The sequence below is a fragment of the Equus asinus genome, chromosome 8 (assembly GCF_041296235.1).
Source record: "Equus asinus isolate D_3611 breed Donkey chromosome 8, EquAss-T2T_v2, whole genome shotgun sequence".
In the NCBI taxonomy this organism is placed as follows: domain Eukaryota; kingdom Metazoa; phylum Chordata; class Mammalia; order Perissodactyla; family Equidae; genus Equus; species Equus asinus.
Window position 1 is genome coordinate 2,744,142 of NC_091797.1, and position 13,622 is coordinate 2,757,763.

A 13,622-nucleotide genomic window follows, 5' to 3' on the forward strand; every position below is an offset into this window, starting at 1 on the left:
CTAGGTCCAAGCAGGGGATAATTTATCTCCACAAGATAAACTGAAAAGATGTGGTGGGAGTCATCCATACAGCTGTGTTCTGAGTACATTTGGGTTAGGTTTGTTCAATTCAGGGCCTAGTTCGGTCTGTACCCCCCCTCAGGGAAGCCCTCGCAGCTTCCCTCCGCTTCCCCGCCGGCCAGGGGCAGCATCTGCTCCGTTCACTTAGGATCATTACCAGAACCTGCGATCTCTTGATGAAGGTGCTCTGAGTTCGAACACCTGGAGGGTACAACGTCATCCTTCACAGGCACGTGCGGATCTAAACAGAAGGGCCGCAACATCACGTGACACGGCGGGGGCAGGACGGCCCAGCGCCCGCAGAACGGGAAGTCCCTGGGGAGCCAATCGGCTCCCCTACAGCGTCAGCCAACCCTGCCAGGGGGCCCGGCCCACCACCGCCCACCCGCCCGGCCTCCAGGACGAACCCTCACGGAGGCGCCGGAAACTCCCGACGCCGCTCGGAGCTCCAGCCACCGGCCCAGCCTCGCGCCGCTCCCGGGCCCACCTCGCCCGAACCCCCAGGGCGGCCCCGGCGCGGCGGCGCTGACGTCACTACGCCCCGCCCGCCCAGGCGCTCGCTGACGTCGCCACGCCCCGCCCCCGGCTCGGCGCGGGACGCTGGGGCGGGGTCTCCGTGGCGACCGCTCGCTCCGCCCCTGCGCCCTCTTAACCTTTAGGGTGCGCGGCGCCCCGCCTCTCCCCGCCCTGCCCTGCCGGGGCCTCGGCCGGAAGCGAAGATGGCGGCGGCCGGCGCGGCCTCGGTGGACCTGGTGATCGGCTGGTGCATCTTCGGCCTCCTGCTCCTGGTAGGGGGCGCCGCGCGGCGGGAGGGGCGGCCCCGAGACCTCCGGCCCCCGGCCCGGCTCGCCCCGTGCGCCCCGCCCCCTCCGGCCGGCCCGGGGCTCCGCGCGGGGCGGGGCGCCGTGTGCGCGCCCCCTGGCCTCCTCGCTGACGGCCCCCGCCCCGCCCCCAGCGAGGGGTCCTCAGCCTTCCCGGCCATTGTCCATCCGCCCTGCTGACGTGGCCGCCCGTCCCGGCGTTCCTTTGCGGACCCCTCGACAGGTGCAGACACCTGTGTGGGGTCGGCGTCTGCACCTACCGCCCGTCTGACGTCGGCGCCTTCCTCCCAGCCCTCGTCCTCATGTTTATCCAGTGACGAATGGGGCCCTGCATGGCCCAGAGGGCCTGGTTTTTACCTCCCTACCCCACATTAAAACCCTGGGGCGTTTTTTGCTGGGGAGTCCAGGTTGTTTCTCTTCGTACCCCGCTCCCCCATTATCACTCTCTCTCCCCTCCTTGCCCTCATCCCATCCTCTTGTTGCTTCGTGTCCCAAAGTATTTTGCTGCTTTGCGTTACGGAGACAAACACAAACCAAGATTAATCCACAAACCCGTTAACTTCAGTTATGAAACTCAAGACCTGTTTGATTTTACTTATTAGATTCCACTAGGGTGTCTGCAACCTGTGTAGTATATTTTGCTAGTAAACGTTGCCGCAGAAACTACAAAAAAAGGAGGGGAGGGGTGGACTTCAAGGCTGTCTTCCAGAAAATAATATTGCCTTTACACTGGAACGTTCTGTACTCCTCTTGATGGAGGAAATGGGAACCGTGAAGGTTGGCTGTCCAGTCCTGCACTTGGAGAGTTCATTGAGTTTTCCAGATCATCGTTTTCAGTTGGTTTAGAAGAAAACAAATGAGCACGTAACAGTATCAAAGTTTAGTGGGAATATCTTGGCCGTTATCAGTTAATAAACATTTAATGTACAGCAGTTGTGCTGTAAATTGTAGGAGAATGCAAACGAAACAATGTGGCCTTTAAGAGGGTCTGAAGATAGGTAGGAAAGCAAAAGTTCTTGTAACAGGTATTTTAAGTCCTGAAAACCAAAGTATGATTTTATAAATGAAATACGACTTTAAAGAATGGAAAACAATATTGGAAGAAAGTGGAATTGAGGTAGCCCTTGGGTACATGAAGAAGGGAAGGCATTGAAGTTGGTGATATTACAGCAGGAATAAAGCATAATGAGAAGGGAATTAAGGACTTTGAAACTAGATGTCAGAGTAGAAAAAAATTAGTAATAAGGGCCATTGTTTAATTTTTTGCAAATCTGTTTAATTCCTGGCTTATGAGAAGAGAGCTGGATTCTTGTGTCTCCTTTTTTTTTTAAATTTTATTTTTTTCCCTTTTTCTCCCTGAAGCTCCCCAGTACATAGTTGTATATTTTTAGTTGTGGGTCCTTCTGGTTGTGGCATGTGGGATGCTGCCTCAGCATGGCTTGATGAGCAGTGCCGTGTTTGCACCCAGGATCTGAACTGGGGAAATCCTGGGCCACTGACGTGGAGCGTGCAAACTTAACCACTCAGCCACGGGGTCAACCCGCAATGGGTCTGCTTCTGTCTTTTGAGATATGTTATTTTGGTTCAAGTATATGAAGAAAATCCAATTTTAGTGATATGTAGTTGCAAGCAGAGGAGTATTTTTTTAGATAATTGTGGATGTTCTTGAATACTACACAAAATAAGTAGAAGCTTCTTAAAGGTTAGCTGCAGTATGAAATCTAAAATCCTACCAATGAACTTTTTGTTGTGTTACATTAAAATCCATTGGCCCATGTTGCACTTTGAATGGATCTTTTCCCCATGCATGATTTTTTACATGATGCATTGGTCGTTTGGAAAATACTGGTTCACTGAAGTATGCAGATCTTCCAAATATGGATGCATTTCATTACATAATATCAAAATATCACATTTGTTAATATCACTACTGATCTTGTCAGAAGTGTATCTCAGAAATAAGTATTGAGAAACTGTCAAACTCACAGTTGTGGATACAAGTTTTCCAAAATTTTAATTTTCATTTAAAAGCTTGAATTTTATCATTGGCAACAAATACTGTCACTTGTTTTTTTGAAGTGATGGGTTCCCTTTGTTCATTTCGACAAAATCTGCCAAATATCCAAGTCTGAATGACCATAGTTAGTCGCTTGTGCTTTCAAGTAAAAATGATGTTCCTTGAAGAGTGCTTGATTTGGTTTTCAGCTCTTCACTGTCAAGGTGCTGTTCCGGAGGCAGCCAGCACACCTGGGCGTACAGCAGAGGAACTTGAGTGCATACTTCATGTTTCCCTCCATGAGTATTAAAAAGACTCAAGGGTTGAAATTTGGTAAAGCTAGTTTTTGCTGCTTTATCAAGCACAGTCTTAAGTTAAATTGTCTCCTTTTTCTTTTTGTTCTGTGAGAGTGTGGTGGTCAAGAATACAGTGACTACTGGCACAGCCTGGTGCTTAATTCGCCAGCAGTGTCACCTGCCATGGCTTATGCACCATGAGTGCAAATATCAACATAGTGAAAAATGTGGATGGCATCTTAGTATTATTATGAGAATAGTTTTCAATTTGCAAATCCCCAGAAAGGGTTCTGGGGCTGCTAGGAGTTTGGGGACTTGGTACTTTGAGAACTGCTGCCAACCATCTACTAAAGAGTCAGAACCCTAAAATTGACTAGTTTTGTGATTTTGGGCAAACAGAATGGACTTCAGTTCTTCCGCCACATAAGGGATGGTTAGATTTGGTTCCTCCGAGTTTATAATCTAACTATCGATGTTTACTCTATCAACTCTAAACCCTTCTACCTAGCCCCCGGACAAGATCCTCACTAATTTGACTTACAGCACCTTTCAAATAGCATTTCCCATTACTATACAAGACAGAATCTCCATTTCTGTAAAGCAAGTTTACTTGTTACTCAAACTGAGGGCATCACCCTGGAACTTATTAGAAATATGAAACACAGGACCCCAGCCCTGCTGAGTCAGACCTGCAGTTTAGCAAGATTCCAGGCAGTGTGTGTTCTTTTAGTTTAAATTCATGTGTTCTCGTCCTCCCTCTGCCCCAGTGCTTCTTGGCCTTGACTGCTCGTTGAAACAACCTAGGGAGTTTTTTAAACCCCTGAAGCCCAGGCCAGTTAAATCAGTCTCTTGTGAGGGGTTGGGGACTGCTCTAAACCTTCCCTTTATACTTCTTAGCAAAATTGTGCATTAGTTTATGAAATGCTCTGAGATGTTATAAGACATTTAATAATAATTACTGCTATTTGTTAAGCAGTTACTATGACCAGGCGCTGTGCTAAACTCTTTACATCTCGTTTAATCCTTATAACCTGCTGTGAAAGAAGTATTCTTATTCCTATTGTAAAGATGAGGACATTTGGTTTGTTTTATAATATAGTAACAACTGATAGATTTAGCCCATGTAAACAAAAAGCTCTTTGGGGTTTTCACTTTTTAAACTGTAAAGGGATTCTGGGACCAAAACGTTGGGGAACGTCTGGCTGAACTGTTTGCCTGGTGTTGGAAGCTCCTTCTGCTTCAGTAACACCTATCGCTTCGTTCTCTGTGAAAGTGCAGATCTTGAAATCCAACAAAAGTTTATTCAACACTTTGTGTCAGGTGCTGCTAAGGACGGAAAGATAAGGCTCAGCTTTCAATGACTTCAGAATAATTTGAGGAATGTTTTAAATATTTGTGAATTCACTTAAAAACAAACCCCTGAAAATATTAATATAAATAACATTTTATGAAAAATAATTTCCAAAAAAATTAATAATGATTTAAGCCAAAAATTAATAATGAGTTGAACCTAGGTCTTTTTTTTTTAATTCCAACACCCAGGTTCCAAATTCTACATTCCCTTCTCACTTTATTTTTTCCTGCCTTTCTGATGCCAACTGAAATGTTAGTAGTATGAAGGAATTACATGCAACAACTTGGATGGACTTCAGATGCTTACGCTAAGTGGAAGAAGCCAGACTCAAAAGATGACATACTGTATGAGTACATTATGATGCTCTAGAAAAAGTTGAAGCTATAGGGAGAGATAACAGATAGTGGTTGTCAAGGGCTGGAGAGCGGAGACAAGGGTTAACTACAGAGGAGCAAAGGGGATTTTTCTGCGGTGATGGAAGGTGATGGAACTGTTCTAACATTTTGTGGTGGGAAAGTTTGGAAGGGGTGACACTAGTTGGTGCTGTTAGTTCAGTTCAGGCTTCTGAACTAGGATGCCCAGTACGGAAGTAGCCGTTGAATCTGGTGAAAGAGTGAAAGGACAAAATAGTGTTTTTGTCCCAGAGCTGTTGTAGAACTTATGTAAGACATGGTTCTCAGACAATGGTTTGCCAGTGTGGCTCTGTTGGAATCCTCCGGCATTGGACTTGCTGATGCCTGGAGGAGCCTCACTCATTGAGTTGATTTGTGGGGAGGGCATGATGGTATTGAAATTGAAAAACTACCTACGTGATTCTAACACACAGCCAGGGTTGAGGTCACTGATTTAGTATTTCTTTGCTGTCCCCTGTGATTGATTAGAGCAGAGGTTCTTAAAATGTAGTCCCTGGACCAGCAGCAGCCTCACCTGGAACTTGTTACAAATGCAGATTTTCAGGCCCTTCTCCAGCCCGCTTGAATGTGAAACTCTGGGGATGCGGCCCATTCTAAATCTGTGCTTTAGCAAGTCCTTCAGGTGATTCTGAAACTCCCTAAAGTTAGGGAATCTCGAGAGTGAAGTCTTGTCTCTGTGTTAGTCACCAGAAAGGCATTGCTTAACTCTTAAGAGTTCTGTTGAGTGGAGATGTCAATCTCGGTACACCTGAGTGTACTTTTCCTACTGGAAAGTTCCTTGCAGTGCACGTGTCCATTTCCAGTGTTCACTTTTCCTTGTTTACTGCCCTTTAAGATTCCAATTATAGTTTAATGTGCCAAATGTATGGTGATTGTTGGCACTTATTCTTTAGCTGAATGGTACTCTTGAGCCATCAGAATGGGGCAGAAGTTAATTTCAATTCAAGTTGTAGTCATTGATGCTTCAGTAGTAAGCATAGGATAGAACAATTAGTTATATCTCCTTTAGGTTGGCGAGATCTATAGGAAAAAAGTATTCAATGCTAGTTAACTATGGCATTGTATGAAACCATTAATGATTGCACTGTGTTCAATGAGGTTTTATGTAACTGAGCTCTGTTATTGATAACTTTTACTCTTTTTTTACTTTTTACTTTTTTTGTGTGTCTTTGCACCTGTGAGGTTATACTGCATTCATGAAATAGGTTTTGAAAATTAGAAATCTTGAACAAGTTTATAAGGGATACTGGACCTTCCTTACACATCTGAAAGAACCTTTACTCGACATAGTTTCCCATTGGAAACGCGCAAACATGTACTAAAATCAGTTTTAGAGAATAAAAACAGTAACAACACATTTCTTTTTGTTCTATTTCAGGCTATTTTGGCATTCTGCTGGATATATGTTCGTAAATACCAAAGTCAGAGGGAAAGTGAAGTTGTGTCCACCATAACAGCAATTTTTTCTCTGGCGATTGCTCTTATCACATCAGCACTTCTACCAGTGGATATATTTTTGGTTTCTTACATGAAGAATCAAAATGGCACATTTAAGGTAATTATTCTCATACTATATGATTTTTTCCTTTCAGATTCTTGGCTTTGTATAGCAGTTGGTATATATTGCGCTTTTTTGTTGTCTCTGGGAATAGATGAGAATGGACACGCAGCGTGGAGGCTGAGTGTGTGACAACTAACGTGAAGACTAGAGACAGGCCTTTCACTGACATAAGAACTGTTAACGCGAGAACCCTCTAAATGTGAAGAATGCCTTCTCTAATCTGAAAATATATGAAGTAATTGTAATAAGTCTTGTTTTTGTGCCTCTGATAGCTCCCTTGAAGTCTATGTGACTTGATTTGCATTAATGCAGTAAATAAATAACTTAGAGGGCTTTTGCTAGTGGCAGGTCAGGATCTTAATCTCTGTTCCATGTTGAGCACTTTGGGTCAGTATGGTATAGAGAAAAGACCACTAGGCTGTGAGTCAGAAGACCTGGGTTCTGATCTTGACTCAGAGCTATCCAGCATGTTTTGTTGGCTAAATCAGTTAACTTTTCTGGACTTCAAGGGCCTCATTTTTAAAATGAGAGATGTTGGGCTGGAAGATTTCTGAGTTCTCTTTTAATTATGCAAATTACTTTTAAGTTTCTTATTAGCTTAGCTTCTATGAGGTAGAAATTGTGTCTTGCTTGCCGTTGTATCCTTAGTGTCTAACACACAGTGGGTACTCCAATATTTGAATGAAATGTTTTTTCAATTATCTCAATAATGCATACTTCCAAAGTGAATTCCTGAATTGCCCAACTGGGTTCAAATAATTTGAAAATGTTTTCATGTATTGTGATTGTTGTGAAAAGCAAAGTTATTCTCTGTGGGCTAGTGGTTCCTTCAGCGAGTATTAGTTGAGCACTTAGGATGTGCCCAGTGTTATGTGAAGACGGTAACTAACATCTGTCGCTTGTCGGCCACGTGTTGGACACTATCCTAAAGGGTTTGTGTGTACTACCTCCCTTTAATCTCCCGGACAACCCTGTGAGGTGGATGACGTTACCCATGTTTGGGCAGGAGAGGTGAAGCGACCTCCCTCAGGTCATACCCCCGGAAGTGCTGGAGCTGGGGTTGGACCTCTCTCTTCACCGAGGGAGGTGTCGGTTCGCACTGGGCGCTGTGTGCGTATGGCGGTGGATAGATGTCTGAGATGGAAGTCGTATTTTTTCTCTTGTATAATTATTGTTTGAATAGAAGGTTTTTTAGTTTTGAATTTAGAATATTTGACTTGTCTAGATTTTGTGGGAATATGTTTTCATCATGGAATTTCTAAAGTATTTTTACGAACTTTTTAAGTAGTTTCATGAATGTAAGGACTTTCTCTTAGATTATGTAGTTGTTCTGGGACCATGCTTAAATTAGTAGTCACTTTCTGAGTAATAGTTTTTTAAATCTGAGATTGCATTATACTTATTTGAGCAAGCCTTTATGAATTCACCCACCTAAAGAAGTAAAGTATTACCTGTAAAAGCTTAGGGCACTCATTTTATTAAATGTCCCCTAAGAGAAGAAAATACATGACTTTTGTTAATGCACTTTGTATTTGTTAAATCTAAATGTAGCACCAGTAATTAGGAGGGAAAAATTCTGTTATTGTTTTTTCCCCCGACTTTTTACAAACTTCTTTCTTTCATTGTTAGGAGATTATTTATTCAGTACTTGTATGTTCTCTTTTTCCTACTTTTCATTGACTTAGTTGTCTCTATTTAGTTCTGTTTTTAGCCCCCTCAGAGCTTACATAATGTATCAGTTTTTGTCCTCCAATGCTTTGATACCTTTTTTCTTGATATATTGAAACATTCTTTGTTTGGGGGATTAGTGTCATAAGAGTTTTCATTTGAAGGTGGTCTTATACTAATGCTCAAAAAGAGGACTGAAAAGGCTTTTTAAAAACCTTTTCCCGACAAACTGTAGAAAGTATTTTCTCCAAAAAGTTATTGCTGAAGTCTCTTGAGGTGTTTAGTGAGAGACAAGTACAAGTATTTAAGAATTAGTTCTTCAGACTTCATGCCACAATTGTAAATTTAGCCATTTTAGAGTGAAAATATGCCACAGTGGCTTTAATCTATTCCACCTTTATTAGTGAGGAGAAATGTACAAGTTGGTGTTGTTTTCCATGAGGAATTATGTTGTATCCTAATCTTTACAATGTGCATTTCTTATCCCTAAATGAATATATATTCTCTAACTTTCTCCATTCCCACCTCAGATATTTTGAAACCTCTAAACTGATGATGGACTTGCTTACAAGGTGTGATTACTTGGAAACTCTGGACGTCAGCACTTGCTCCCATTTGGCTCAGGGACGGAGGGCACCGGGCTTTTCTGTGAGCAGGCAGTCGAGTGCTTTCTCCAGTGTGTCTTAGTTACTCCTAGCTTTCTCAGCCTTCTTATGGTGGGGGTATGTTGTGACAATGCCTGAGTTGTTGCCATTGATTTCTTTTTTCCCTACACATGGCACTATGAATAATTTTAGTTAGATAATTTGTTTCTAGTTTTTTTGTGAAGTAATTAACTTTTTAGATTAAAAAAAAAAAAAGACCTTAAAGAATACTCTGTGTTCTATTACAGTGTCTTGTATAGTTGGCCAATAACTGTGGCTAGTGATATACACAGAGTGTGCAGGTCAAAAAGAACTCAGAAATTGACAGTAGCATGAATAAATATTTTTTACTGTATACAACATATAAAGTTTTTAAAAAAATTAGTAGTTAAGTTATGGCATCAAAACATTTAGTGTTTTGGTAGCTAAAATGTTCATATCTTACTCCTTCCCCCAATGATTAATCTCTTCATGGCCTCTTATTATAGTTATGTATCACTTGCTTAATGACGGGATACATTCTGAAAAATGTGTTGTTAGGCGGTTTCGTCATTGTGTAAATATCACAGACTGTACTTAACACAAACATAGATGTGTACAGCCTGCTACACACCTAGACTATATGGTGCTAATTTTATGGGACCACCATTGTATATTCGGCCCATCATTGACTGAAATGTCATGTGGCACATGACTGTATTACATGTCTGGGTTGAGTCTCTACCACTGCCTCATTCTTACTCTCAAATAATGAAAACTGTATCTTAGAACTTTGTATTCTTCATTGCATCTTAAATACACTTATTCACTTAATACTTATTAAACACGTAATGTGAACCTGACACATGTGGATGCTGGAGAATAACGATGAAAACAAATGAGGCTACTCTTCTCATGGAGCTTGTGTTCTGTAAGACCAGATCAACAGTAAACAGACAAAACAAGCTAACTTCATAGCTAGGCTTCCCGTGAGGAAATATAACAGATTGATGTGGGAGTCTGATTAAGTTGTGGGTACTTCAGATGGGGGATAGGAAGGCGAAATTGCTGAAGTGGATCCGATGGCTGAGGTTACTTGAATGGGACCTAAAGGAGGAGGAGCCAGCCCAGGGAGCCTTCAGGGAGGAGGCACCTTGGATATGAGCCCTCAGGCAGGGATGAGCTTGGCCTATTTGGCTGAAGTGTGCTGCTGGGAGTTGTGCTTGGTACTAGCTGAGATCAAGAGGAAGGCGGGGGCCAGGTTGTTTATGACTTTTAAGTTATGTTAAAAGAGCTGCGTTTTGGACAAGTTACCTGCAAGTGCCTATCATGTCTATTCAAGTGGAAGCGCCAAGTCAGGAGTTGGAGCCTCAGGGAGAGCGTGGGGTTGGAGAGAAGAGTTTGGAAGTCATCAGCTCTGCATGGTATCAGCTGTGGACTGACTGGTAGCCGGGGAGGGTGCCTGGCCTGAGAAGGCTTGGCAGTGGACACAGATCGTAGTGCTCCACCGTATGAAGGCCGGCTGAAGGGGAGAGGCTGCCACCTGAGAGGTGAGAAGAACAGAGGAGGGAGGCTTGTGGAATCAGGAGGAGAATGTGTTTCAGGAGGAGAGAATAATGGCTTTTTCCAGCGATGCTGAGAGGGGTCAAGAGGGGACTGCTGGCTTTGGGCAGTGGTGACCAAGAACACGCAAAATCATTTCAGTGCAGCAGGGGGTGGTCGGGTTGGAGTGAGTGGACCCTGGACAGGGCGGTGAGGACGCAGTGACAGGAAATGCTGACAACTTTTCAGGACATTTTGTTCTCTAGGGGAGTAGGAGTGGGGTCAAAGGAGGTGTTGTGTGCAGGTGTCTCTTTGTTGTTTAGTGGAAGTTACTAGAGTTTGTATACTTTAGGACTCAGTAGAGGGGAGAGATTTTTTTGAGAGGGGAGAGAGGATATTGCAGATGCAGTGGCCTTGAGAAGGCAAAGGGGTTGGTGGTCTCAGTGAAAGGATCGGCTGTAAATAGGGCTGTGAACCCTTGGCAGATATACAGACGAAGGTGGGTTTTAGATTTGGTAGGACATTGAGTGAGCTCCTGTCTTTTTTTTTTTTAAAGATTTTTTTTTTTCCTTTTTCTCCCCAAAGCCCCCCGGTACATAGTTGTATATTCTTAGTTGTGGGTCCTTCTAGTTGTGACATATGGGACGTTGCCTCAGCGTGGTCTGATGAGCAGTGCCATGTCCGCGCCCAGGATTCGAACCAACGAAACACTGGGCTGCCTGCAGCGGAACGTGCAAACTTAACCACTCGGCCTCGGGGCCAGCCCCGAGCTCCTGTCTTTTGGCTTCAAATTATTTGAGAGACCACTAAGTTACTCTCTCAACTGTTGACATTTTGTGCTGGTTAATTCTTGGTTGTGGGGGGCTGTCCTGTGCACTGTAGATGTTTAGGAGATCCTTGCCTCTACCCACTAGATGCCAGTCGCGTAGTGATCACTACCCGTGTCGCCAGTGACCACACTGGCCAAATGTCCCCTAGGGGACAAAATCATCCCTGAGTGAGAACCACTGGTCTAAAGTGAGGTTATTAGGTAAAATCGAGGAGACTCGTGTAGTTTGGGGTTAGGCTAGCATTTCAAAAAGTCATCTTGAAGAATGGGAGAAGGGATTTCACATACACGACCCACTCCATCTTTGCTCGGTGGAATCTGTATCCTTTTCCTGTCTTGTGAAATGTTCTTCAGTAGTCTCTAATTTAGTGTTAGTTCTTGATTGTCTCATGTTCCTTTGAGTCTTAAATGACTCTGAAGTTCCTTTTGGTCTCTACTGGGAGGCAGAAGTTTATAAAATGTATCAAGGGCATTTGTTCTCAAAATGTAGAAGGAAGGTTTCATAAACTAAGCTCTTTTGACAGTCCATCAGGTGCCTTGGAGGCAATGCAGTATATAAAAGCCAAATACACTAATAGTGCTTGAGTGATGTTGTATATTTTACACATATTTTTAGCTTTAAAATAGTAACAGTAAAAGTAACTGCCACAAGATTTGGTTAAACAAAAGAACCTTGCAGGGTAAAAGATAGTAAATTTCAATGAATCTCTGGCTTTAAATTACCTTCATACCTTCTACTTTTATCTTTTTTCTGAGGTTGGGGTCTTGTTTAGTTTTAAAGTTTAATTTTTAAGTGATTCTCAGTGGGCACACTAATACCTGTGGGATTGTCTTGGAGCTGGTAGGGAGCTTGCACAGGGATAGATGTAATTGTCCTCTGTTTCAAAAAATCTTCGTTTCAAAAATCTTTTTAAACTTCTGTTTTGGTGCACAAACAATCACTGAAGAAACACAACTGTTAGGAGCTGAAGCTTTGATTATGTACGTATTCATTTGGATACTGGATCATTGATGAAAACATTTCCCATCCTTGCACAGAATTCTCCCCAGTGCTTTCCCATTCCTGTGCGGGAAGCACCATTTACACTTTCTTCCCATTTTTCTGTGTATGTATGGGTGTTTCTTTGGTTACATTTTTAGACAAAGATTGCGTTTGGTAAGACTGTTGTTTGCAGCTCGTTCTGTTTCCCCTCACTCAAAGGTACTTCATGGATATCCATGTATGTGAGTTTATGTAGATTTCATTGTTAATACATTTAACATTTTTTCCTGGGCATTGAGATTGTCTCTAGTTTTTGTTGTTGTTGTTACTTTAATATTTTAAACAATGCTACACTGAATATTGTCGGGTAGAGGGCTCTTGGGTGAAAAATCACTAACATTACTTAGTGCAGGCTGGGATTTATGGAGCTAAGGCTCAGCAAGTACAAGGTTCTTACATACTTGAGATTCTGCGGAGAGGGGAGCTTTCCCCAGAGCAGGAGCATCAGCAGAGGTAGCTCCTCCTGCTCTTGTTCTCGCTTCTCATGGGGCAGGAGCCAGAGTGGCCTGCAGGGGGATAAACATGATGGACTTGAATGCCAAGTAGTGTGAGCTAACAAGCTCTTCAGGGCGTCCTAAGACGTTGTAGGTGCTGAACACCTAGAGACTTCGGGTCCCTTGGTCCCCTGAGTAATTGAGGTTGGGTGCAGCTGCTCCTACTGTGTAGGGAGGGGAGGCCCCATTTGGGCTCGCTTGTCGCCAGGCAGCTGGGTGAGAGCTCTTGAGGATGTTCATTGGACAGGATGCTTGTCTTTAAAACATCCCTGTGTGCTGATACCTGCCCTGATGGGTGTGAGTCTTTTCGGATAGGTTCCAGCAAAGCATGTCTGGGTCGTAGACTACCTGTCTTACTATTGCTGTGTAGGAGATGGCTTTTCCTCCACATTTGCCACTACTGGATATTATTAATGTTTTAAATTTGGTCACTTAGGTGAGTGAAAGGTTACTATAATAATAGATTTTCATAATTTATTAATAAAGTCTTATATGGGTAAATTCCTTATTGTTTGTCTTTTTCAAGAAATTTCTTAGCTCTTGCCTCTGTGTTTTTCAGGTGACTTTTAGACTCATCATATCAAAATACTTTACCCTCTAGTATATTGGGATTTTTGATTGGCAATATATGTAATTTTTATAGATTAATTTGGAGGGATTTGGTATTTACAATTTTTTCATGTATGAACATGTGACTTTCCATTTATTTAGGTCTTTTTTATATTCTCTAATTTAGTTTTCTTTATATAGTTAACATACATTTTTTAATTTAGCCCATTCTTGGGTTTTTTATAGTTATTATGGCTATCGGAAAACTATTATTATTTATTTTTTATTTTTTTAATTTTTTAATTAAAAAAAATTTTTTTTTTTGGAGGAAGATTAGCCCTGAGCTAACATCTGCTGCCAATCTTCCTCTTTTT

The 13,622-nt window shown here is 42.6% G+C and overlaps 1 protein-coding gene across 1 annotated transcript in view; it reads left to right on the forward strand.

The window, feature by feature from the left end:
- Window positions 1-328: 328 nt before the first annotated feature.
- The window catches only part of LMBRD1 (LMBR1 domain containing 1), a 112,489-nt gene continuing 99,195 nt past the window's right edge, over window positions 329-13,622 (forward strand). The window contains exons 1-2 of the mRNA XM_044776952.2: window positions 329-848; window positions 6,319-6,495. Of these exons, the coding sequence (XP_044632887.2) occupies window positions 780-848; window positions 6,319-6,495 (246 nt within the window). The 5' untranslated portion in view covers window positions 329-779. The remainder of the gene's footprint in view (window positions 849-6,318; window positions 6,496-13,622) is intronic.